The sequence below is a fragment of the Kryptolebias marmoratus genome, linkage group LG17 (assembly GCF_001649575.2).
Source record: "Kryptolebias marmoratus isolate JLee-2015 linkage group LG17, ASM164957v2, whole genome shotgun sequence".
Classification (NCBI taxonomy): Eukaryota; Metazoa; Chordata; class Actinopteri; order Cyprinodontiformes; family Rivulidae; genus Kryptolebias; species Kryptolebias marmoratus.
Genome location: NC_051446.1, coordinates 12,902,757 through 12,926,926, shown reverse-complemented (window position 1 = coordinate 12,926,926; position 24,170 = coordinate 12,902,757). Strand labels below are relative to the sequence as shown.

At 42.3% G+C, this 24,170-nt stretch overlaps 1 protein-coding gene across 4 annotated transcripts in view; it reads left to right on the top strand.

Annotated features, from left to right (window-relative positions):
- The window catches only part of bahcc1b (BAH domain and coiled-coil containing 1b), a 73,469-nt gene that overhangs the window by 29,813 nt on the left and 19,486 nt on the right, over positions 1-24,170 (top strand). For 3 of the 4 annotated variants that reach the window (XM_017418429.3, XM_017418428.3, XM_037981017.1), the window contains 11 exons: positions 4,760-4,918; positions 10,446-10,556; positions 10,772-12,763; positions 13,142-13,253; positions 13,787-13,983; positions 14,500-14,640; positions 15,692-15,873; positions 16,107-16,488; positions 17,347-18,204; positions 22,329-22,498; positions 23,941-24,077. In XM_017418429.3, coding sequence (XP_017273918.1) covers positions 4,760-4,918; positions 10,446-10,556; positions 10,772-12,763; positions 13,142-13,253; positions 13,787-13,983; positions 14,500-14,640; positions 15,692-15,873; positions 16,107-16,488; positions 17,347-18,204; positions 22,329-22,498; positions 23,941-24,077 — 4,441 coding nt within the window. The remainder of the gene's footprint in view (positions 1-4,759; positions 4,919-10,445; positions 10,557-10,771; positions 12,764-13,141; positions 13,254-13,786; positions 13,984-14,499; positions 14,641-15,691; positions 15,874-16,106; positions 16,489-17,346; positions 18,205-22,328; positions 22,499-23,940; positions 24,078-24,170) is intronic. The other variant, XM_017418430.3, reaches the window with a different exon arrangement.

The window sequence follows — 24,170 nt, the reverse complement described above, 5'->3', positions numbered from 1 at the left end:
TTAGATAATTACAACTTGGGGTGGAACTAGTTAGCAAGTGCTAACCTCTAATAACGTCAGCTAGCTAGCACAAACTAGTTATTTTAGGAAAATCACTGTCTAGTGCAAATTAAAGTTATCACTGCATTATCTTTACTTATTGCATCTTAAAGAAGAGGTCTAGTCAGGTCTGGTTTGATCAACTTCTGGCCTAAAATGGCAGACTGTGACGAGTGACACAGCTCTCAGACCCAATCACTGGGTCAAACCTTTTGACTCAATATTTGGTCAAACTGACTCAACCCAGAAATTTAGTTGTCAAAATAACCCAGCAGTTTTTAGTGTGTAAACATAGCCAAGACTTGATGTTGAATTTCTGAGGATTTTTTTATGGAACTATGACATGTTCACGTTGGAGAATGTTAACCATGTTTATTTTTCTGTCATGCGTCTCAAAAAGACAGAACATAAACAGTTTTTTTTTATCATCAGTACAGCTGTTTGCACTTTGCATCATAACTATTTATCTCTGATTGGGTGGGTTTGATACAATTAGGCTAACTCACATTTATCTTAGCATTAGTGTTATCCCTACCCCTAGATTTTCAGTGTCCCCTAGCCGTACATTTGAACTCACTGGGTGTAGCAAGAAAAATATTCCACAGTGAAATGGGACACGCTTTAAAGAAGCTCATGCACCTTCACTTGTTGCTGATTCCTTTTATGTAAACAAATACAACATGTTATGCAAGAGTTCCAATATAATATATAAATAACCTGCAACAGATATCATATTACAGTTTATTTTTTTGTGCTTGTTAAGGAATTATGACACCAAAAAGAAACCAAAAGTAATGTATTGGAAAACACCAAAAGGTTCCAATTGTTGACACTAGAACATGTTTTTATGGAGAAATTACTCACATTTATTGCAAAGCTTTAAAAGGGAAAGTTTACATCTTTTGAATGCAGTTTTTCTGTGAAAAGTTTATGACCAATCTCTTACCTCCTAAAGTCAGTTTTAGCTGTTTTGAATCAACTCCAACGTCAAAAATTTTATTTGGTTCATGTTTTTTTTTTCTGTCATTAAACTGCTGTCAATTTCACACAATTATTCCTGCAGAAATATTCTTTTGACATTCCTGCAGGAAGTGCCACAGGCTGTGCCAGAAGTGTTACATCTAGCTGCTGCTGCCACTATTTCCGCTCACAAATGATCATAAAAATCTAAGCAAATAAGTGCAATGCAAAGCTGACAGCAATGTAATGGTCTGTGAAATAGTGTTTGCATGCATTGCAATAAGATCTTTAAGATTGGAACTGTTTTAGGACTGCAACAATCCATTTTGGTCATTAGCCATTAGCCCATCAAGCCAGTCAGAATTAAACTCTATTTGTCCAAACTGAGGTCATTCAGTGACTTATCTACAACAGATAATATATTAATTGTTCAGAACCTTTCCACAAGAAATCGTTTTAAAATATTTGAACTGTCTGAACCATTTGATTGAAGTGTATTACAGAAAAAGCATTTGTTTAGGGTCATATATCTACCTCCCTTTGTCTTCCCCCTACATCCTTAAAAAAATTGGAACACTACTACCCTGGGCATGACGCTCAGCTTGTAGTTGTGGGGGTGAAAGGGAACTCATCCTTGATGCATCCTGCTCAGTTCTACATCACATATTTCACTTCTCCACAGACCCATTCTGCTGCTTTCAGAAACATTTTGCTCTCTGCCTGCTGACACCCAGATTGGTGTTTGTTCTTATGTCTGACATTACAGTTCACGCAAGTGCTTCGTTATTAGTGTCACAGAAAAAAAATAATGCAACAAATCTTTAGCCCTTTCCTTTATAGGGTATAATGTTTCTGAACAAAACAGCTCAGCACTGCAGTAAAGTGTTGCTCGGGTTACACCTCCACTACTCAGAGGCCAATCAGATATTTGAGTGGCTACTTTTTTTGGGGGGGGTGGAGAAATCACTGTATGTACATGGTGTCTTACATGATCTTGTTTAGAGCTAAATTGCATTATTTTTAAAATGCCACCATCATCTTGATGAATGTTTTTTTGTCACTTCACGTGCAATCATTACAGGTCAAACATTCTACCAACATAAATATGGATTGTCGTATTCTGCGTTCACAAACATTTAGGAGTATAATCTCATTTTAAAAGGTTTTTCAGACCTCTTTCATACTCATGTGCACAAGTTAGACTTTTTCTGATAAGTGTACTCCAGAATCAGTGTGACTTTTGCATAGTGACCAAACATCAGTGTGTTTTTGCTCTTCAGGTGATAAACACTGGTATAAGAAATGGATCACTTTCTGTACAGGAGACTGATGGTTCCTGTTATAGAGTAACTGAAGGAGGAGCTTGAAATGAATACATATTGACATGAGGATTTGTAAGCAACTTGAAACATGAAGATATGATCAGTTTGATCCAGCAGCGTTTCCGTTTTTCAGAAAGCATCTGATGATTTTATTTAGCTCCTGCATGTGTGCAGAGCACCAGCAGAAGGTTGGACGGCTCTCCAAACTATTATTGTTGCACCAACCTTGAATGGAGCAGTTTGTGTGGCAATCATAGCATTTCTTCTGGTAAATATCACATAAGTCTAAGAATAAAAGTAAAGGGAATTTACAGTTTCTGCATCAAGACCAGTGTGACGTTTTACTTTTCCCTCTCCCACCAAGTCCATCTGAGTTTAATTGCATGGAGCTTAAACCGTTATAACATCGCAGACTGAGGCTAATCCATTCGGAACAACAGAAAATATGTCATGTGAGGAAGTTCACAAGGCAGACATTTTCTAATTTAATACCCAATGCTAAACAATTACCATGTTGCAGATAACTGAAAGTCAAAATAAATATTGCATTTTAAGAGAGGTTGTGTAATAAGGTCTACTGGTGCCTTCAAAAAGATATAAGAGCAACAAACTTTTTTTTTTCAGATAGAAATGACTCATAATTTGGTAAAAGAAAAATATTTTGTTGTTGACGGGCAAAGAGCTGAGTAAAACCTCTGTACTGACTAGACCCAGACGGACTGATACATTCAGCAGCCATCATCATAAACACGATCTCTCTGGACACATTAGTGTAGTAACACGGGTGTTGTTCGGTAGGGAAAACAGCAACAAACTAAACAAATGGCGACATGCAAAAGTGTAGAGGTTTAATAATAGCTGAGGTCTTTCACACCAGTATGTCATTTTTGAGAAAGAGTTACTTTATAAGCCTGAAAAATGATTTAAAAACTGTCATTCGTTTGGCTAGCCTCACCTGGACGGAGACGTCTGCCCTTTTCTATTTCCTCTTTCTTCTTTGACTGGTGTCTGAAAAGGATCTAGTGATAACTAAATGACAGAGCGCCACTTCAAAAATGACCAAAATATTTCTTTAATTGAAAAGAATAATGTGGTTTTTCTGTGTATTTACTAAAAGGAGACATGTTCTAGACAGTATATTAAAGCATACAGATGAAACACACCCTTATAACAGACTAGAAGGTTAGGAGAGTTAACATGTTACATCTATTCCCACATGTATTTGTGTTATTCCACAAGAAAATGTAGTGTTCTCTAAAATGCATATTAAGACTTAAAGCAGTGATTCATTAATGCAGCTTCAGTGCTATAATGCAGGTACTGCAATCATTACAATCCTTGAATATAAAGAGTTTTTAAATGTTAAAAACAACAACTAAGAACTATGTTTTCTCTGTAGTTGCTTTATAATAGAGCTTTAAAGTTTTAAAGTGCACTTATTTTGATCTGAATGAAGCAAGGACTATTAGAGGTAAATCCAATAGGCCTAAAATTGTGTAAATGAATAGGTGATTTCATTTTTTTCATCAAACATGCAGCAAAACAAACTCCCACTTCAGCACTGTAAGCTTTTGTTTTGAAGTTTCCTTTGTCACTGTGACACATCAGAGCCACTTGAGGAATTAAAACTGCCTCCAAGTGGCCTTCGACACTCAGCTGTCAGAGTTTGTCATTTGATGCCAATGCTAATAAGATCTGTCACCAAAATAATAATGATCCTCTCAGGTGTAAATATGTCAGCGGTGACAAATTCTTATTCCAGGGTTCAAATACAAGTTGCATGGCAGACACAAACCTCAGACCCTGTCTGCGACAAAACCTCATCTCTGAAGCTTTTTAATGCTTTGAGTTTTAGGAGAAAAAGATTTTGTTTCAGAATATATATACCTCCTTCCGAGGTGTGCTAGAGAGGCCTCGTTTTTTGGGTCATCTTACAAAACTGTTTTACGCAAAACCACTTATTGAGGTTAGTGTGTCTGCAACATGTGACATAGAAATGTAGGCACAAGTGGAAAGTACAAGCATTGTCAAAATATGTGTGTGCATAAGCTGTTCCAATGTAAGGCTTTTTACAATAAATACCCAGACTTCCATAAAGAGTTGCATATCTATGTCTGATGCCTTTCATGCTAAAGTTTCAAACTGAGATCATCCCATGTTGAGAAATGATGGAGTAATAGCTGTTTTGGTCAAACTTTAAAAATAAGTTCATGGACAATGCACACACACTCACACAGGCAAAAATAATATAATATATACAATATTTTTTGACCCATGTCTTTGTTTTTTATAACTTCTGAGGATGTTTAAGACTCAATGTGCTTTGATTCAGATTGAAAACAACATAATTTGTAACCACTCCTGATTTTTCTCGCCCACCTTTAAGGAGCCTTTCAATCACTGATGAGGTCTCTAATCCCCCCTTGTGTATCACTCAGGTGCTTCCTTCATGGGCTCCTTCCTGGCCCGGAGTCTGGGGTCCCCATCCTCCCACCCTCCTCACCCATCTGGACCCGCTGCCTCCCCCTCCTCCCCATCCTACAGGACTGGAACCCATTCGAGCACTTCCCCAATCTGGTTCCCCCATTCACATGAAGGTAAGACACACACCCACACACACACACACACACAGGAAGCAGCTCGCGTCTCTGGCTAATCCCAGGTCTTGGTTTGGGATTAGGCTGAGATGAAGCCATTAAGTGGTTTAACCAACGCTGAGCTGAGGCCAAACACGTGCAGCAGTGATGCCTCTGATGATGCTACTTATAGCAGCACTCACATAAAATTCTGTTCTGGCTATGTTTGTCAGCAAGCAATGTGGTTTTATGTTTGTGGTTGTTGTTTACTAGTTCAGAGTTCGAGCACCATGACGCAAAGACATATACACTCCCCCTCCCCCAAACTCCCTGAATCGGCACACAAATTCATCGTAAAATACACCCTAATTCATGAACACACCTCATCTCACTACATCACATTTAAACTCACCCCCATTTCCACCATTCCCCTTCCCCCTCTGACCACAGCCCCACCCTCGGGGCCCTCTCTGGGCTAACCGACCTCCAACGGCCCCCTTCCTGATCTGACACACACATGCACTGAAAAAAACAAAAAAACATGCGCATCCACATGCATCATGTCCTCTTTTGACTGTTAACCGTTTGTGGTGAAATCCTGAGCTTGACTTAGTTATCTGTCCCTTTCAGGTATGTCTGTACACATTTGTGTGTGTTTAAGTGTGTGGGTGTGTGTGTGTGTTTGGTGGATGAGATGGATCTGAAAAGATAACACCTAAAAAAAAAAAAGGCTTCAACAAAGAGACAGTTTACACCACAAGCTGTGTTTCTCAGCTAACTGAAAACTGAATCTGAATTTCACATTACACCGGTTTATCTGTGTGCGAGTTTATACACTAACAATCAGTGATGTTGTTTTGAAAGAGCATCTCCCGTGGAATTAGACAGCTGACTTTCAGTGCAGCCATTTATGTATTGTAAAAGTCTTTAAACCTGCTGTTTCACTAAAAGACTGGCAGTATTTTTACCTTTACGTGACACAACATAGCATGAAAGCAGTGATGCAATCGCTAACAAAAGCTAAAGACATTGCATTCCTTAAAGGGATGCATATTGCCTGCCGCCTTTATGCCAGAGTTTTAAACTACGATAAATCATATATTGAGACATGATGATGTTGAATAAAAAGTTGTGTGAAATCTCACACTATAATGTGGGACCTTGTGCAATTTGTTAGTGCTCACGGTATGTGTTTGGGGTCAGTCTCAGCTACTGCTACACCACATCTTAGTTTAATATCTGTAAAACTGACTTCATTATAGATATTTCTGTATTTTCTTAGAACAGTTGGCTGTGGTGGCCATCTTAAATTGGGTTGATTCTAAAAGTTACAGATGTAGAGTAAGAGATTATTTTTTGAAAGTTTCACTCAAATCCATCCAGTGGTTCATGAGATATTTGTCTGTCAAATAAGCACAGTGAAAATAATTATGGCATTCCATCCAGATGAATCAGTTTCAGCATCCTGAGACACAGACTCTTAAATGAAACTGACCTAATGGTTATGTTATTCATGCACCTTTGCTTTTCTTGCCACGACAAGTCAAAACGTTTACTTGGAAAAAGGAAAAAAAAGAAAAAAAGGGGGTTCTATTGAGGTGTTTTATACCGGTGGCATTATGAACCACTTGTTCAAATAATAGTTCACATGTTTCTGGTTTTACATGACCGTAACTTGATTTTTGATTGCTTTGAACCCAGAGTGTAAAAGAAAAAAGAAAGAAAGAAAAAAAAGCCAAAGGAGGTGAAATAAATCTATCTTTTTACTTTCCCTCGCATAAGTTTTATTTTCTTATATCTTGCTGGTGATGAGGTGCACAAAGATTATTAACATTATTAAATTTGATTTGGGGAAATAAACTGAGCACACTGAAACCCAACCCGCTTAGATGTCAGTCTGAAGAGTTCTATCTCATTTGCAGCAATGGAAATCTTAAGAATTAAAGGCCTAATATTCCTTAAACAGAATGCTTATTGCTATCTTTAACTGGATTGACTCCAAAAGTTAATTGGCTGTAGATGTCCATCCAATAATTACTTACTCAGAGTTTCTTTAAAATCTCTTTGGTGGTTTTTGGTTTATTTTTGCTAACAGGGTTGACCCCAAAAGTTATTGTCATGTTGGAAACATGTTGTGCAATGTGCTTTGAACTAAATATGTGCTGGGGACTATGCTCAGCTACTACCACATAAAAGTTTAGCTCAGTATCTGTAAAACTGACTGAATTATAGCATATATTTGTGTTTTTTAAGATCAGTTGGCTGTGACAGCCATCTTGTATTGGACTGAGGTCAAAAGTCAAACAGTTGTGGATTTCAACCTAATGAACACTTTCTGAAACATTCAATAAAATTTGTCAATTAGTTCATACGATATTTTACTAACAAATAGAGTTGATTTCAGTAGTTGATGCCAGCTAGCACTCAGAGAACACAATGGAGCTCGGTCTCAGCTACTACCACGTCAAATTTTAGCTCAATAACTGTAAAACTAACCAAGTTATAGCCATTTTTGTGTTTGCTATAATGGTTTTGCTGTGGCAACCATCTTGAATAAAGTTGACTCCGAATGTTAATCAGTTGTAGATGACAACCCAATAATAATTTTTTAAAACATTCATTAAAAATTAATTTGCTGGTTCCCAAGATCATTAGAGTTTTCTAATGTTCAGACAAACAAACTCATTCAAAAAAGCATGTACACAAGAGCAAAAACATTATTGCTCCAATGTTGCCTACAGAAGCAGGTGATAATAGATGCCAGCCTAGCTTGGAGAGACCATTTTTAACCTGGGTTTTTAAAAAAAAAAGAGTCATACAGAAGACTTCAGCCTGAGTGCTGGAGTGAAAGGAAGCAGGAATGTATGTGTGGAGAGGAGTGTGTGTGTGTGTCTATCAGACAGATTTTACGTCTGTGAGTCTCAGCTTTGATGTTGGAACACACACATGTGCGTGCACACACTCGCAGGCACTTGCACACACACACACACTACAAATGATTGTTTTTAAGAATTCAAGCCAGGGAGCTCCAGTAGGCAGTCTGCCAGCTGGCCATGGTCCAGAGAGTGGAGCGTAGCCAGCACAGAGGGAAGAAACCTGGCTGATATGCACACACACACACACACACACACACACACACACACACACACACACACACACACATACACATACAGAGGCAAATATAAGACATATTCTCGCACATATTATCTCACAAACACAGAAACTCTTCACTCTTTCTCCACCTATGTTCACCTACCCGCTCTTCCACACTTGTCCTTGTTTTATGTCTCCCGCTCTTGTGTTTTTTTCCCCCCTCATCTCCTTACCTCCCTTTCTCCTGTCCTCTCATCTCCAGCATCTCAAAGCTCTCCACTTCCCTTTCACTTCTTCCTTCGTGTTCCATTCTCCCTGGAACGCACACACAGACACACACATTTCCCTTCTTTTTCCTCACAGCTGCACCAGATTGGGGGCTTTTCCTAAAGACAGCCGGTCTTCTCTTTCAACCAACCATCTAAAGGTGGCATCTCACTAGGCTGCGACTGTCGCAGACTAGTTGGTGGCAGAAAATATGAGAATTATCTGTTGCATTTAATGGAATTCTGATTGTTTGCGACCAAACGACCAGTGAGCCGTGTGGCTTGTTTTAAACAGCCAGCCTAGTTTCATGTGTATAGTTTGTAAAACTGCAATCTTGCCCATGCATTCTGCTCATATTGCACCTGCCTCAGCTTGCTTTGTACCCACCTTAGCAGCTGACCCCACATTTATGATTTGATCTACTGATGTACACTTTTGAAATGAATATAAGCAGATTTGGACCAGTTTTTTTTAATAAATATTATTAACCGTCAGTGTGGTTTTAGACTTGAACATGTTTTCTGTCAAAGGAGTTTTCCCACGCTGGTGTCAAAATACAGCTCTGGTGCTCTTGAGATGTGTTGAAAACACCTACAATAAAATTCAAAAGGGTTCAGGACAGGTTGAAGATGTTTGCAATTACTAAATGAATATAATGGGAGCAAATCAGTTGCACAAATTTTTTTTAACATGTTAAAAGCTCAAGCGATGAGATGGCGTGCCTCTGTGTCTCACACAAATAAATTGAGAACCACTGTGAACATCGCAAAACATGCTGGAGACTCCCTCATGAATCTCGTTAGCCAACTAGTTGCAGTCCAGTGAGATGATCATGCCTTTCTATGTTTGCGTAGGCAAACGTTTGTGTGCACCCGTGCTTGTGTTCACAGTTCAGCTGCACCACAGCTTTCCACTCAGGGGACTTCAGTGTTCACTACAGCTATCAGTGGAGATCTTGAGCTGATCTGTTAACTGTCTATCCAAAAGACAAAAGAAAAAAGTTTGATTATTTTTTCACCAGTAATTAGATGCAGGTTTTGTGTCTGTGTGGTCCCTGAGTGATACATATTCCAAATGTTAATAGCAACAACACAGTCTTTCCTCAAAACAAGGCGCTAATGCTGACGGGCCGGTGGACTTTAGTGGGCAGGAAAAATTATGAAATGTTTGTCGCACATGGACTGGACTAGGACAGCCTGAACAACTCTGTTTCTGCTTAACTCCCCTATCTTTTCCTTGTCTTTTTTTTCCCCTGTCTCTACGCCATCCTTGTTCCCACTGTCCTCGTCTCCCCTCCTTCTTGGGTTTTATCACTCATCATTACCCAGGGGATTGGCCTGAAATGGCTGATAGAGCCTTTTGGCTAATTGTCACCATTTAGATTCACTGGTTGTTAACCAGTCTGAGTAATCACACACACACAGAGACACTCATGCTGGAAGCAGTGAGGGGGTGTTGGTGGTTTTGCTGTGTGACTGTGGAATGCGTAGGATGAGTTTTTATGGAGTGCTGTTTACTTTGGCCACCACCGTTAAACTTTTAACGGCTGCCAATTAACGGGCCAGCAAGGACACTCTGTGAGGCATGAAACCAACTCCTGCAAAACAGACACTTGTACACGCACACACAGTCCAAGTCTTTTTGCTTTGCAATGTGTGCCTCCCTGTGTGGCATGTGTGCGTTAACATGTGAGCTTGCGGGTATGCATGCTCACCCAATCAACACAAGACCTCCTTCTATCCCACAATTCAGTTCAACGTCCTTGAAGACGAAGAACAGAGTGAAACGACCATTTACCTCCCTGTGACCTCCTGGGAGGACTCAGTGTGTGTGCTTTAGGGCAAGGGGTGGGACCAATGCTTCAGACTATTTGTCTTAGGGTTTCAGTGGGGGGGATGTGTTTTGTAGAAGAGAAATTCCCTCCAGTCAACTGCTGCAAACACTTGGCAGTAGTCACTGGCTGTGGTTTTTGTCACCACTTTGTCCACTGTAAATAATGTCAACTCATCTGGCATGTTTGTGCAAAAGTGCATTTATGTTGAAAGTAGCACTAACTGGGTTTAGTTTTTCCAAAAAATGACTGTATTTCTTGTAAGATTGTAGCGATAAACTGTTTGTTTAGAGTGCTGCTGAATGTCAACGCTGAGAAGAAACATCAATTCATTCTCACTTGCCCTCCCACCAACAGGGTACCCTGGCTATTCAGGAAGTCTTGCTTCTCCATTTCTCCCCATGAGTCCCCTTGATCACCATAGCAACAGTCTCTATGGACAGCACCGCTTCTATGAAACTCAAAAAGGTAGGTATATTTGTGTGACTGTAGGATTGTGGGGGGAAAAAAATTGTTTTTTATGCACACAAAATCCATAAACTACTTATTGAGCTTCATCACAGATATAGAAGCAAGAAGTAACTTGAAAGTCAAGTCAGGTTTTGGTCATTTATTTATTTGGTAGAACATTAGATCTATGCTATTGCTAACTTTTGTGCTTCCATTCGCTCATTTCCTCTTAGATCACTTCTACCTGAGAGGCCTTCCTCCCCAGTCCCCTTTGCTCTCCACCAATCACAACCTTCCCTCGCTGTCCAGGACCACCCCAGGCCACCCACTTGGCCCTTGCAGCCGGGAGACAGACAGTGGGGGAGGAGGGGGGAAGAGCACCAAGGATTTGGGCGATAAAGGGGTGGCGTCAAAAGACAAGGAGCGATCAAGCAGCAAAGAGCGGCACCAGGACAGCAAAGACAAACAACAGCTTCATCATCACCACTCTCATCAGACGAATGCTGCCACCACTCCATCTGGCCTCCAGCACCAGGCTTACTCCCACCCTCACCATGCCCTTCTTCCTCACCTTGCGTTCCAAGGCCGGGAGGAAGACCACAGACACTCTCTGGAGCGACACAAAGACTACAAAGACAGTGACTCGGGCAGTCAGGGAACAAAACCTATGAGTGCCTGTAAACTGTCCAGTAAAACGGGGTCAGAGTCTGCGTGTGGAGGAAAAGGGGGAACACTAAGCAGTTGCAATGGTGGTGGGGTAGGTAGACTCACATCAGGAGGTAGCAGGCAAGGCTCAAAAGAAGGACTCATTAATGGGGAAATGAGAATCAGAGAGTCCTCAGCCTCCTCATCTGAATGTATGCGACGAGGAGCCGTTTCAGCAACAGCGTTCCTTGCGCCTCTGACACCTCACTCTGTGGCTTCTTACTCCATGCCTCCCCCTCCTGCACCACCTCCTCCTCATGCCTTGCACATGGGCTCACCAGTGACAGGAGGGTGGCTACACCCTCCAAATCACCATCCTCATCCTGAGTTTTACTGTCCCCCTCCTCCTCCACTAACGCTCACACCCTCTAAAGATCCAGCATCCAGCCCTGGAGGGTCCGGCAGGGAGGCAAAGATCACTGGGCCAACTTATGTGCCCTCGGTTGGCCCACAGGGCGACTTGGCTGCCCCTGATTGTCGTGGAGCAGGAGGGGGTGAAAGAAAAGCAGAAGAAAAAAGTGTAGAAAGATCTTATGAAAGTTCCCCTCATCACCACAGCCGCCTTAGTAGCTGCCAGAAGAAAGACAAATCTCAGTCACAGCAACAGCAGATGGGATATGGCAAAGCTGACAAACCTCCTGACTGGAGCCAACAAACGCATCACTTCCAAAAGCCTGGGTCCAATGTGAACTCTCAACCTGAACTGCGGTCCTGCAGCCTGGACACATCGTCATCATTCAGAGAAGGTGAAATTTCAAACGAGATTTACCGGGCTTCACTCCCACCAGATAGCCACGAGGAACACTCCAGTTCTGGACAGGGTGCATCCAACAATGGCACCGATTCCAGGACTTGTTCCTTTAGGGACTGTTCTCTTTCAAGTTCAGATGGAAAGGTGGGACTGGGGCCCTCAGCACAGAAGGAAGGACAAAAGGTTGCGAGAATACGGCACCAGCAGTACAGCAGTCAGACAACAAGTGGAGAGGACAGGGAAAGAGATGGAAGTCAGACAGCAAATTCATGGGGGGTTCGAGGCGGTCAACAAGAAGACCAGAGAAAAAGCACCCATCACATGTCTCTTAGTAAAGGGACCCATTCTCAACAGCCTCCACCACTTTCCCACTCTTCATCACACACCAATGATGGTGAGGGCAGTGCCATTAAGAACCTTATGAATTACAGCTCCCAGCAGCCCTTGCTGTTGCCACAGCGAAGCCCTTTTGGCGGTCTTGGCTGCCTCAACAAGGGCGGGGAGAGGTCGGAAAGGGCGGACCGAGGAGGAGCTAAAAGCAACACCTCCCAACAAGACCCCCCAAAACAGCCTCTCCCTTCTCGCCGGGGCTCCACTAACGAGGGAGAAAAAAACGACAGAGGCGCAAGGGAGATGGGGGAAGCAGGAGAGGGGGAGATACGGCAGCCTCCGGTGGGTATCGCTGTTGCCGTAGCCAGGCCCCCTCATCGTTCTCCAGACAGCACTCCTGGAAACAGCAGACAGAGCAGGGTGCTACCAAGCATGAAAGGTTAGACATCATGTATGACTTGAATTGTGTACCACGTCTTGGTCTTTTTTTGTCAGTCATTGAACATTCTTGTTGGTGGCCAGATGAAGATTTGTAGATTTTTAAACAATTCTTAAAACTGACTAAATTAGTTTGCAACTTCTGCATAAACCTAAAATTTTGTATACTGGAGGAAAAATTCAAGGTATCAAGAAACATAGACATCAATTACTGCATAGGAATTGTTCCCAAAAAGCCTTTTAGAAATAAGGTTGGTAGTTATGGAAGAAAAGTACAATATTATGCAAGCAATGGGCATCACATTTAGACATTCTGATTACAGACAGCACAAATTATAGACAAATGTATGCATATTTGAATGTTGTGTTTGTGATTTAGGGGTGTCACGCCCTGTGTATCCTCTTGGTCGGGAACTGGAGGAGAGGAAGAGGATGACAGAGGACCAGATCAGCCTTCATCATCTTGATAGAGACAGAGAACTGGTCATCAGGTAAAGTCACAAACACCAGCCAGCGTGCACGCATACGAACATGAACACAGTAGCATCTATCCTCTCTTTCTCTTGTCTGATAAGCTGCCCTTCTTTTATTCACTTTGCGTCTTTCTCCCAGACTGAAGCTCTGCTTCTCTTTTCTCTCAACCCCTCACTCCATTTACTCCTCTCACCCTTTGATGTGGTTTTTCTGTACCTCCTCACTCTCCTACTTCCCTTCTCTTTCTCTCGAAGATGAGATGTGGTGCATTAATGTTACAAGGACTAATACGGATGTCTCTGAAGTATCAGGCTCTTATTATGTAGTCATATTAAGGGAAGAAAACATATAATGAGAAGTCATAGACCAGGCACAAGATGATGGCTGTTCCTGTTGTCGTCACATTTCCTTTTCTTGATGATTATAATGGTAGTAGAGGTAATGAAGATGACATGGCTGAAGATAATGATCATAATAATGGTGATGAGGATGATGACAATAAGAGGGATAATCAAAGTAATGATAAAGTTCGCCTCTCGCGATGCCACAGCAGGGAAAACAAGGATTGCGTGGAGTTTGCCCGGATCCACCCTTCTAGTAGCTGCCACGGTGACCTGACCTCTCACCTCCTGGTCCCTGGTGGAACAAGCCAGTTGGGGGCAGACCCTGTAGCACATGCTCACCCAGCTCACCACCACTGGATGCAGAGAACAGGAAGTCCCTCCCTCTGGATGGGGCACTCATACAGTGAGTAAACCAAAAGCTACTAATCCTTCCAGTTACAAATAATTTACAGTGATATATTTTTAATGTTTTCTATTTAATGCATGTTGTAGAAGTCAAAAAATTGCCAATGATATTGGAGTGTTATTTAATTTGAATAATAATTAGTGCTTTTGTTTTGTCAATGTCACACCTTCCCAGAGAAACTTTGCTCAGGGTTGGAATCCCTGACACTGTTTTGAAAACATGTTGATCTGCAAAGACACTGTCTGTCTGAGAATGTGAAGTGTTGCTGCTGCTACTGACAGAGAAAGAAATCCAGATTGCAAAACTGTTCAAACCATGTAAAACTATGATTGTCTGAAAAAAAATCTCATCCACCATCTATCCTTGAGTTCTTTGTTTAATCATAAAGTAAATACCTCCTCAACATTTTGGCAAGCCAGCCAGAGATCATAGGGATAAAAGCTCTCTGTACATTTGTTTAAATAAATATTTTAAGGTTGCTCTAATTTGAATGTATGTTCACCTATATTCCAGGTTTGAGTCATGTGGGAATGAGCCCAGGTTTCCCACCCGGTCTTGCCAGTCCTTTGCAGCCTGTCTTAGGGTCACTTACCCAAGACCCAAACTCCCCACTCGTGGTTCTTCCTACAGAACCTGGGCCTCATCATCATCTTGGTAGGAAACAGTTCCACAGCAACAAAAGCACACATACACCCAGCAGAATCTATATTCATTACCCAGACTTCCTGCCTTACTGCCTCCCACTTTCATCCTGTATGTAGCATGAAAGCTGCAGCCGTTTCTCTCCCAGAGTTTTAGTATCATTGGCTAATCATAATATAATGCTCAACTAAGTCCCTCTGTCAGTGGGACAGTGTTTTATAGCTTCGTTAATGGGAGCAGCCATTCCATTGCCCCCTCTGCATGTGCCCAGTGTTATGCAGACCATTTGAACTGGTGGTTTATCTCTCTTGTGGCAGAGCACTGATGTATTTGGGCTCGACTTTGTGCTGCGTGTGTCTTAAGTTATACGTCTAAAACAATATATGTTGCAGGATTTTTTTTTGTACTTCTCTGCCATCGCTGTAGAGAGAACAGAGTGTGTGTGGTTGTGTGTGTGTGTGGTGTGTGTGTCAGTGCTGCTTTGCAAACAGGCTGTGAAATTTAATTATCTCCCGCCTCCCTTGACTCGCTCCGTGAGAGTTCCTGCAGAGAGGGGAAGTGCATCCACTGAACTCTTCCCCTGGGAAACATTAGCCCACTCAGGCTAATCTCACAGAACAAAGGTTCCCAGCGACAAGGCCGCCAAGGAGGGGATATGTGTGTGTCTGTGTATGTAAGAACACATTAGTGTGTGTATGAATACATATGTGCCTTGGGTGTGTATTTTCGTACTCTGAAATCCCCTTTTCTTTAAAAAAAAAAATAGTTCAAGCAAGTGATTCTAGACTTGCTCAAGCTTCACTTGTTAAATCAGTTACAGCAGGATCCCACATAATTAGAGAGATTAGAAAGTTTAATGAAATCAAGCAGTTTCTCCAAGAAAAAAAATCTAAAGTAATATTTTGTTGCATATGTATTTTAAAAAGTGAGTTGGTCTGAGTTGTTAGAAATAGTGTTCTGTTTACTTCTATTTGCATCATGTTTAAATCACTCAAATCCAGCCAAGGTCTTAACGCGGTCCAATTTACCAATTTTTTCTTTTCTTCTCTGATTCTTCCACTAGACGTTTTAGAGCAGTCAGGTTTGTGGCCTCCAGTGTATGGAGCTAGGGCCCCTCCTCCTCACCTGCAGCACCACCCAGTCTATTCACGCACCTCATTCCTACAACAACAGGAGCTGTATGCTCTGCAGCATCAGCATCAACAGCGAGCTATGGAACACATGCAGCGCATCCCCCTAGCACAAGTAAGACTGTTACTAACATCACCCAGAAACATTTTAAAAAATGCTAAATTGCCAATTTTAGTGCAAATGGTTTGAACATTTTACAATTAAACTAAGTGCTTCACACTCTCTTTTTACCTGATCCTTTTGCAGTCAAACAGTATGATGCACAATCATGTTTAGCGAGTTATAATTACCCAAAATTTGGATTTTGCTTTAAATTTTTTTTTTCCCCTCTATTTTCTGTTTCAAAGAGAAAACATGAGGACCACACCATCACAATAGAAGACTTTCCTAATGAGCCTCCAGCTTCCAGAACTCCCTCTTCTTCTTCTTCTTCCACTGCCTCCTCCCATGCGGCAAAACCCTTCTCCCATCCCCCTCCCCCTCCCCACAAGACCTCCACACCGTCTCCGGGGCTCTGTCCCAGCAGTCTCCAGTCCCCCTGCTACCACTCCCCTTCCACACGCCAACACCCACCCAACCCTCTGACCCCGGCACCTAGCCCGGCCGCGGCTGCTCCGCGCTCCCCAGCCCTCAGCCCCGCTCCGTCACACCTCTCCAAAGGGCTGGAGAGGGGGAGCGACAGGGGAGAAGGGCAGCCGCCACAGGACTACCCACAATCCTTGGAACCAGGTGTGTATGGAGAAGACTGCAGGTTCGTCTGAATTGAAAGAACTGCACCAGCAGGTTGAACTGTCTGATAGCAGAAAATATGAAGACAGCAGGCATGGCAGATATAGAGAGATAAAATATGAGAGAGGAAAAGAGACAGTGAGATGGAGGCCACTGCTGCTGAAATGTGGCCCAGCTCTTTGAAGCATGGTATTCTTTTGATTTTGCAGAAATTGTTTGAAGCAGGCTGATCCTTCACTCTCTGCGTCCTTGAGTGTATACTTTTTTTCCCCCGTGTGCAAGCTAAAGAGGGACAGTAGGCGGGTCAGCCATTAAGGTCAGAGAAAGCATATGGTCACCTTTCTTCACGTGTATGTGTGTGACCTGTCAGTGCACATATGTGTGTCACAAGAGGAGGGTCAGTGGTATCTCTTCGACAGAGCCTCCTTATCCTTCATAGGTCCTTGGAAGGCACAGGCGGAAGGATACGCATTCATCTGGCTGAGGGCGGAGGGATATCATTAATAATAAGAGAGCAGGGGTGACAGGGCTGCTGCTGCAATCATAGGAAAACAGCAGGGTGTCATCAATATCCCACATAGATCTATATACTCACACTTCTACACACACACATAAGGATTCTATATACATAATACACACTCAGATACACAAACGCACTTTGTGTTTTCTGCACCTTGCTGTTATTGTATTATAGCAACCATAATCACATGCCTTATCCTGTCTGCCTGAACAGAATGCCAATGAATTTAAAACAGAAAAATGGTTTACTCTGCTGTCTGTCAGATTTTTGACCGACACACAGACCATATGTTTGTTTCATGTGAGAGTTTGACTTTTGCTCTCTCCTCCTTCCTCCAGACTTGCCACCTGTTTATACATTCTCTCCGATCGCCCTGGGTTACAAGGCCGGGCCATCTCCTCCTGAAGCCCGACTGGCTGAGCATCCTTTGGCGGAAGACGAGCCAGCAGGGCCTGAATCCAAGTCTGTCTCCCACCAATGCCACGTCCAGCCTCTCACTGTAGAAGAGGAGATGAGGAAGGAGGAGGAAGACTGCAAAGTGGTGAAGCCCCGGGAGGAAGCGAAAGGATGCTCCGACTCTGAGACCGAGAGCCCAATTTCTGGATTACTGCCATGCCATTTTCAGGCTCCAGTTCCAGATTCAGCTGTGAAAGTGGATCTTTCTCTAGGTTGCTCGGGTCAGAAGGCGGGCCTTGAGGAGCCACAGCTATCCAAAGACCAGGGGGATGATGGGGAGCGTGGAAACGTGGACATGGAGGAGACTGACATGGAGCCTGAACCAGCTGATTGTACCATCTCTGTGCCTGTAGAGCCTGAAGAGGAGGAGGAGGAGGTGAAGCAGGATGGGGAGAATGTGGAGGTAGTTGAGAGTATTAGAGCAAAAGAGGACAGGAGTGGGAAAAGTCCAGATGAAGACTTGGAATTATTATGTCCTTCTCCTGCTCCTTCCCAATCTGCTGACCCGACACTTCCTCCAACGACGAGCGCAGCGGCTCAGCTCGAAGGGGCCTACATGTGGAGCCTGGAGCTGTTGATTGCAGCGGCTCTATGTGCCACCAGAGATGCCTTGTACCCTCCAGTACCTGTTGATCAGGCACCATGTCCTTCATCTCACCGTGGAATGGAAATACTGGGGGAACTTGCCGAACTGGAGATCCAGCAGAGGAACAGGGAGAGTAAAGAAACAAACGCTGAAGGTAAGAATACCTTTCAAAACTATGAATTTTAAAACGGCCCATTTTCTTCTCTCTTCTCTTTTCTTTTCAAGCTACCTAATATCTAGAGTTATAGGTGTTTTGGTCAAACCTAGAAAATAACAACATGCGATATTGCAAGATCTTATGCAATTTGTTAGCACCTGAAGATGTGTTGGGAATAATTCTCAGCTACTACCACACCAAATAAGAGCTCAGATCAGTATCTGTAAAATTGACTGGATTAGGAATATGTTTGTTTTTTCTCTAACCTGAGTAGCAGTGGTGGCCTTCTTAAATCAGGTTGACTGCAAAAGTTAATTAGTTGTAGATAATCATTCAGTGATTACGTTTTGAGAGTTTCATTTAATTCATTCAGTGGTTTAGAGGATATTTTGCTAATAGACAATCAATGAGCATATGAACACGCACACACACAGTGGCAAAACCATTAAAACACCACCGAAATGTAAAAGGCATTCAATAATTTAAAAAAAAAGCTGTGAAATTAAACCAAATATAATGGCTGTGTTCTTGATTTTCAAGAGTTTATTTTGTATTGTCTCCTCATAATAAATTCTCAAAATGTCCAGAAAATTGGATTACGAAAGAAACAAAAACAAATAAATAAATAAAAACAGCTTTTTTTTTCTTGTCTAAACAAACATATGCTCAAACCAAAAAAAAAAAAAAAAAAGTGGCCTGGGAGACGTGTGAAATCCAGATGTGTCACACACAAGCAGATGAAAATATTCCCTCTAACTCTCCTGCTTCCTCCCTTCGCCGTAACTCTGCTGTGGCCCACAGACCGTCTTTTCCCTCCGGGGTGTGTGTGTGTGTGTGTGTTTTGAGGGAACACAGAGATGGACAAACAAGCTAAGCTTTAGACACAAGCTGGGACACACACAAGCACACACACACACACACTCCTTGCCCAATGTGTCCCCGAGGTTCCAGCGTCTTGCTTTGCTAATTAGACCCTTTCCTTTAAAACACTTCTCCTGTAAGCGCTCCTATTTTCCTCCCGTCCCTCAGAGAGAAAGTGTTTTTATTTATGCCAGCATCTGTGTGTGGATGTTCCCGTGCGTGCCGTGCACGCCAGTGTATGTGGCTAAGCTGTTAAGTAATCCCAGATGAATCCCTGCTCTCCTCCATCAGAATATGTGTGTCTCTCAACCAGAATGCCTGCTCCCTGCCTCCTCCTCCTTTCTTTGTTATTTTTTTTTTACCCTCACTCACTTCTTTTTTTTTTTTTTTTCTACTACACCACCAATGTAATCTTGTGTGTAAATCCTGCCTCTGCAAGCCTTGTTGACAGAATTAATAAGTGTAAAAATCATAAGTCGCTCAGCTGCTGTCTGTGCATGAGTGTGCATTTGTTTACATGTGTGTGTGCACGTGCTTAGCATGGGTAATAGGTGTGAAATCAATAAGTCCTGTCCTGGTGTGGAAAACTTCAAATCCCAACACGTTTATTCATAATTCAAGGCCTAGCATTCTTTGAAGGAATGCATATCGCCCGTCGCCTTTCATGCCAGAGTTCTAGACTAAGATCATCTTAAGTTGAGAAATGATGAAATTGTAACCATTTTTGTCAAACCTGGAAAATATTATTCACATTCTCGTTCAGTATCTTGCAAAATCTTGCATGATCTGTTGGCACTTGGAATATATAGTGTGAACGACTCTCAGCTACTACCACGTGAAATTTTAGCTCAATTGTTGTAAAGTTCATTGAGATAGAGTCATTTTTGTTGAGGCTAAAGCTGATTAGCTGTGGTGGTCATCTAAAATTAGGTTTACTCCAAAAGTTAATCAGTTGTAGATGTGTAGACAATGATTACTTTCTGGGAGTTTCATTAGAATCTGTTCCGTGGTTCCTGAGATATTTTGCTAACAGACAAAACAGTGATGGCTCCAACAGTTAATGTCAATATTTGAAGCAAAGATGCTGCACAATGTGTTGTGCTTAAAGTATGTGTTGGGGTCGGAGCTCAGCTACCACCACACCAAATTGTAGCGTAATAATTGTAAAAATGGCTGAGTTATAGCCAATTTAGTGTTTTTTTAAGGGTCAGTTGGCTGTGGTAGCCATCCTTATTTTAATTGACTATAAAAAATGAATCAGTTGCAGATGTACATCAATTGATTATATTCCGAAAGTCTTGTTGAAATCGATCCAATATTTCATGAGATTTTTTGCTAACAATTAGAGTTGATTATTTAACGGCAAAGATCTAAACATGCATTTACCTTAAACAATTAGCGCTCTGAGTATAATTTGGGGATGACTCTCAGCTACAGCCACACCAAATTCTAGCTCAATGTCTGTAAAACTGACTGACTTATATTCATTTTTGTGTTTGCTAAGGTTGATTAGTGGTGGCGGCCATATTGAATTAGGTTAACTCAGTTAGTTGTCAGCCCAATGATTACTGTCTGAAAGTTTCATAAAAAATCCGTTCAGTGATTTATGAGATAGTTTGCAAATGGAGTAGACACCCATACGGGCAAAAACATTGTCGCTCTGCCTTCACCTTCAGCAGCCGTACTGCTGATCGTTAATAATACTGCTGATGTTATTTATTTGTCTGTTTATTTGTTGTCCTTCTGTTTGGGAGATAAAACTGATCCCAGACAGATGTATTTATGGCTCTCCTTGATGCAGACAGATATCTTAGGTGTGTCAAAATTAAATTTTAATGAATCAAAACACACTTTCCTTTCTGTTGTAATGAATTAATATTTTTATTTACAAACAGACAGTGAAGCTGTCTAGTCTTTACATTTCCTATGTATTGAAATTTCATCCCAATAAACTTCCTGAATGGTCTCGAATGGTAGCATCTTTTTATTTTCCTCCACTGTTTTTGTTTTTTTCTCATTAAAGTCCTCTGTGCTTCCTCTTGTTACCCTGTCTACCCTGTTAGAGACACAGGATGGTCTACTAAGATGTGTGTGTGTGTGTGTGTGTGCTGTGGGCGGAAGGTGTGTATCGATTGCGGCCATCCACCAGAATACTACACTAGGTGTGGTGATGTCAGCGGTGATGTCATCCTGTCAGGGGTAATCGGAGCGTGCCATTGGCTCAGAGGGCTGACAGACGAGATGACATTGACCTCTGTGAGCCGGGACAGGACAAAGCCACATCCCCTCAGCTCCTTCCCGCTCCCTCCGAGGAGCAACCTGCCTGTCGTCTCCGCATCCGTTTCCTCCGTCACGCACACTCTCGTTTTTTTTTTCTTCTTCTTCTTCTTCTTCTTCTTTTTCTTTCCTGCTCGCAGACAAAGCCTCTCATCCTTCCTGCCCTCCTCTCCCTCCTCTGTCTCCACATCCCACTCTCGTCTCACACGGGGGTTTAATAATGTCAGATGTCAGTGAGTAGGTCTTGCAGCTCCAGTGCGCAGCCTGGGAGTGATCCAGTAGAGCCTCTCCTCCTTTCCTCTTCTCTCCTCAACTCCTCTTCTTCTCCTCGAAGGGGAAATTGGATTCTGTCCATGTCCATAATGAGGAGATGTAGGAGAATAAATAGATAGCTCAATAAACACTTTGCCTCTTATTGCTTCTCCTCCCCTTTACTCCTCATGCCCTCCCTCCCTTCTTCTCACTGCGCTGCGGTCCTCCTCCTCCTTCTGCTCCTACCACCCACTGCTCTCCTCTTCTCCGTTTCTCCTCCCACCCACCCCCGACTCACACAGTTTGCTCATGTCTGCGTAGCTCAGCGAAAATGTTGTGTGTGTTCTGAATGTATTTGCACTGGTTTGTGTGTGTGTGTGTGTGTGTGTGTGTGTGTTTGTGTGTGTTTGTGTGCGCGAACCTCCTCATGAATATTCTGTTATCTGCTGGTGCTGTGACAATGACAGAGTTAATGACAGTGACAGATGTAGAGACCCCCCCCCTCACAAACCCACACACACACACAACTCCCCTCCGTCTGTGTGTGTACGATTAGGCACAAACACAAGAATACATCAAATAAACTACACAGCTAATATCATAAATATCACCACTTTTCAAGGCATGGTTATTTTGCTCCGAGAAATAAATCCCTGCAGCACACAGCATGTTTTATACCGCAGCAGTGCAGCACACACTTCTAAACTAAAATGATCCATCTCCTGCTGCAGGTGAGGAAGTACCGACCCTTGGCCTCCAGAGTCTGGCGACGCTGGCGGCGGCTCGGGCCTTGGAGATGGGCGGCGAGACCGTGGTGGACGTGGGGGCCGAGCGGCAGTGCCCGATCAGGAAGAGGCTCAACCTGCGCAGGAAGTGCAGCTGGACACCTCGGCACGAGCCGGTGAGGCTTCCGCAAAACATGCATTCTGAGTGTGCAGTCGAGCGTGAATCACTCCGGCTAAATTGTGGGTTGCAGAAGTGTCGAACAAAGGAGCTGCACTTGATTTATGTTGACAAACCAGAAACAAATCCCAAACTGAGCCCAGATTATCTGACATTTACACTTTTCGAGTCAAGATTTTATCTTCTTACTTCAGTCCACGCAGCTGAATTACAAAGATGTCACTTGATATCATCAGATATGCTAATAATAAAGCAATTAAAATATATTCAAATATGTGTTAGTTGTTTTCAGTTTTCAAAAATCCTGTGGAAAACTATTTTTACTGTATTATTACAGAAAATATATTAAGTCAATAAATGGGAACAGGACAGTTTAAACCAACGTATAAAACAAGAAACTAGCATTCCTTGAAATAGTGTGTTTTGCCCAGTGCCTTTCAAGCTAAACTTTTAAATAGAGATTTTGCAGGATCTGTTAGTGCTCAGAGAATGTGATGGGGATGACTCTCAGCTACTACCACACCAGAATTTAGCTTAATAATTGTAAAATTGAACAAATTAAAGTTTTTTCTGTTGTTTAGAAAACTCAATAGGCTGTGATGACCATCTTGATTTGGGTTGACGAGAAAAAATTAATCAGCTGTAGATTAATATTCAGTAATTAGTTTTTGTGAGCTTCGTTAAAATTCATTTAATGGATCATCAGATATTTTGCTAACAGACAGACAGGGTTGACCACAACAGTTAATGCCAAAGTTTTGAACAAACAAATCGCATGACTCTCAGTTACCACCACGTCAAATCTTCGCTCTTTATTTGCAAAACTGATTGACATAGAGCTACTTGTGCAATATTTTAGGAACAGGCAAACAAATAAGGTGGCTGACAATAATGAATACAATGCCAGAAGCATCAGAGCTACAAAACATGAGCCGAATGTGATCATAAAAATTGAAAGAGAGCATTTTGAAATGGTTGAAATTGCAGTGGAAAAACACCTTCAGGTGTTTGGAATCATGGGCAAGTGACTTCAAATTATAGGGGTTAAAATGAAATCTGTTGCTCAAGTTTTAAAAACACTACTGCAATTTAGTACCAAATAAAGGGCTATATTTGTTAGAAAAATTACTCCTGCTAAATTTGTACCAACAAAAGAAACATTTAATGTTCAAACGTTGGAGTCGGTTGTTTGTGATGCAGGGAAATATAGAACTATATTATTGAGAGAAGTTGCAGATATATAAATACTTCTATACATTTAGGTATGAAATGTTGGTTTGACAAAAATTATCTGTGTTTAGGATCAAACCTGCAGTTTTTGTTTTCAGGAATACTCCTCAACAAGCTGCCCAAACTCTTGCTGGTTACATATTCAGTGCCTGTTGAAGTGAAGTTTGTGCTCAGCATTTTAAATTCCTGTGCTTTGTGTGTGTGTGTCAGGTGTGCCCAGTGAAGGGCTCCATGGAGACGATGGGAGGGGAGGAGCTTGCCATGCGTGTCCAGCTGGCTGAGCTACAGCGCTGCTACAAAGAAAAACAGAGAGAGCTGGCCAAACTACAGAGGAAACACGACCACCAGTGAGCAGAGACGGCACACAAACACACACACACACTTCTTTTTGTCTATACTGAATTGTGCATTCCAGCAGTGGTGCTTTCATGCTGCCCCCC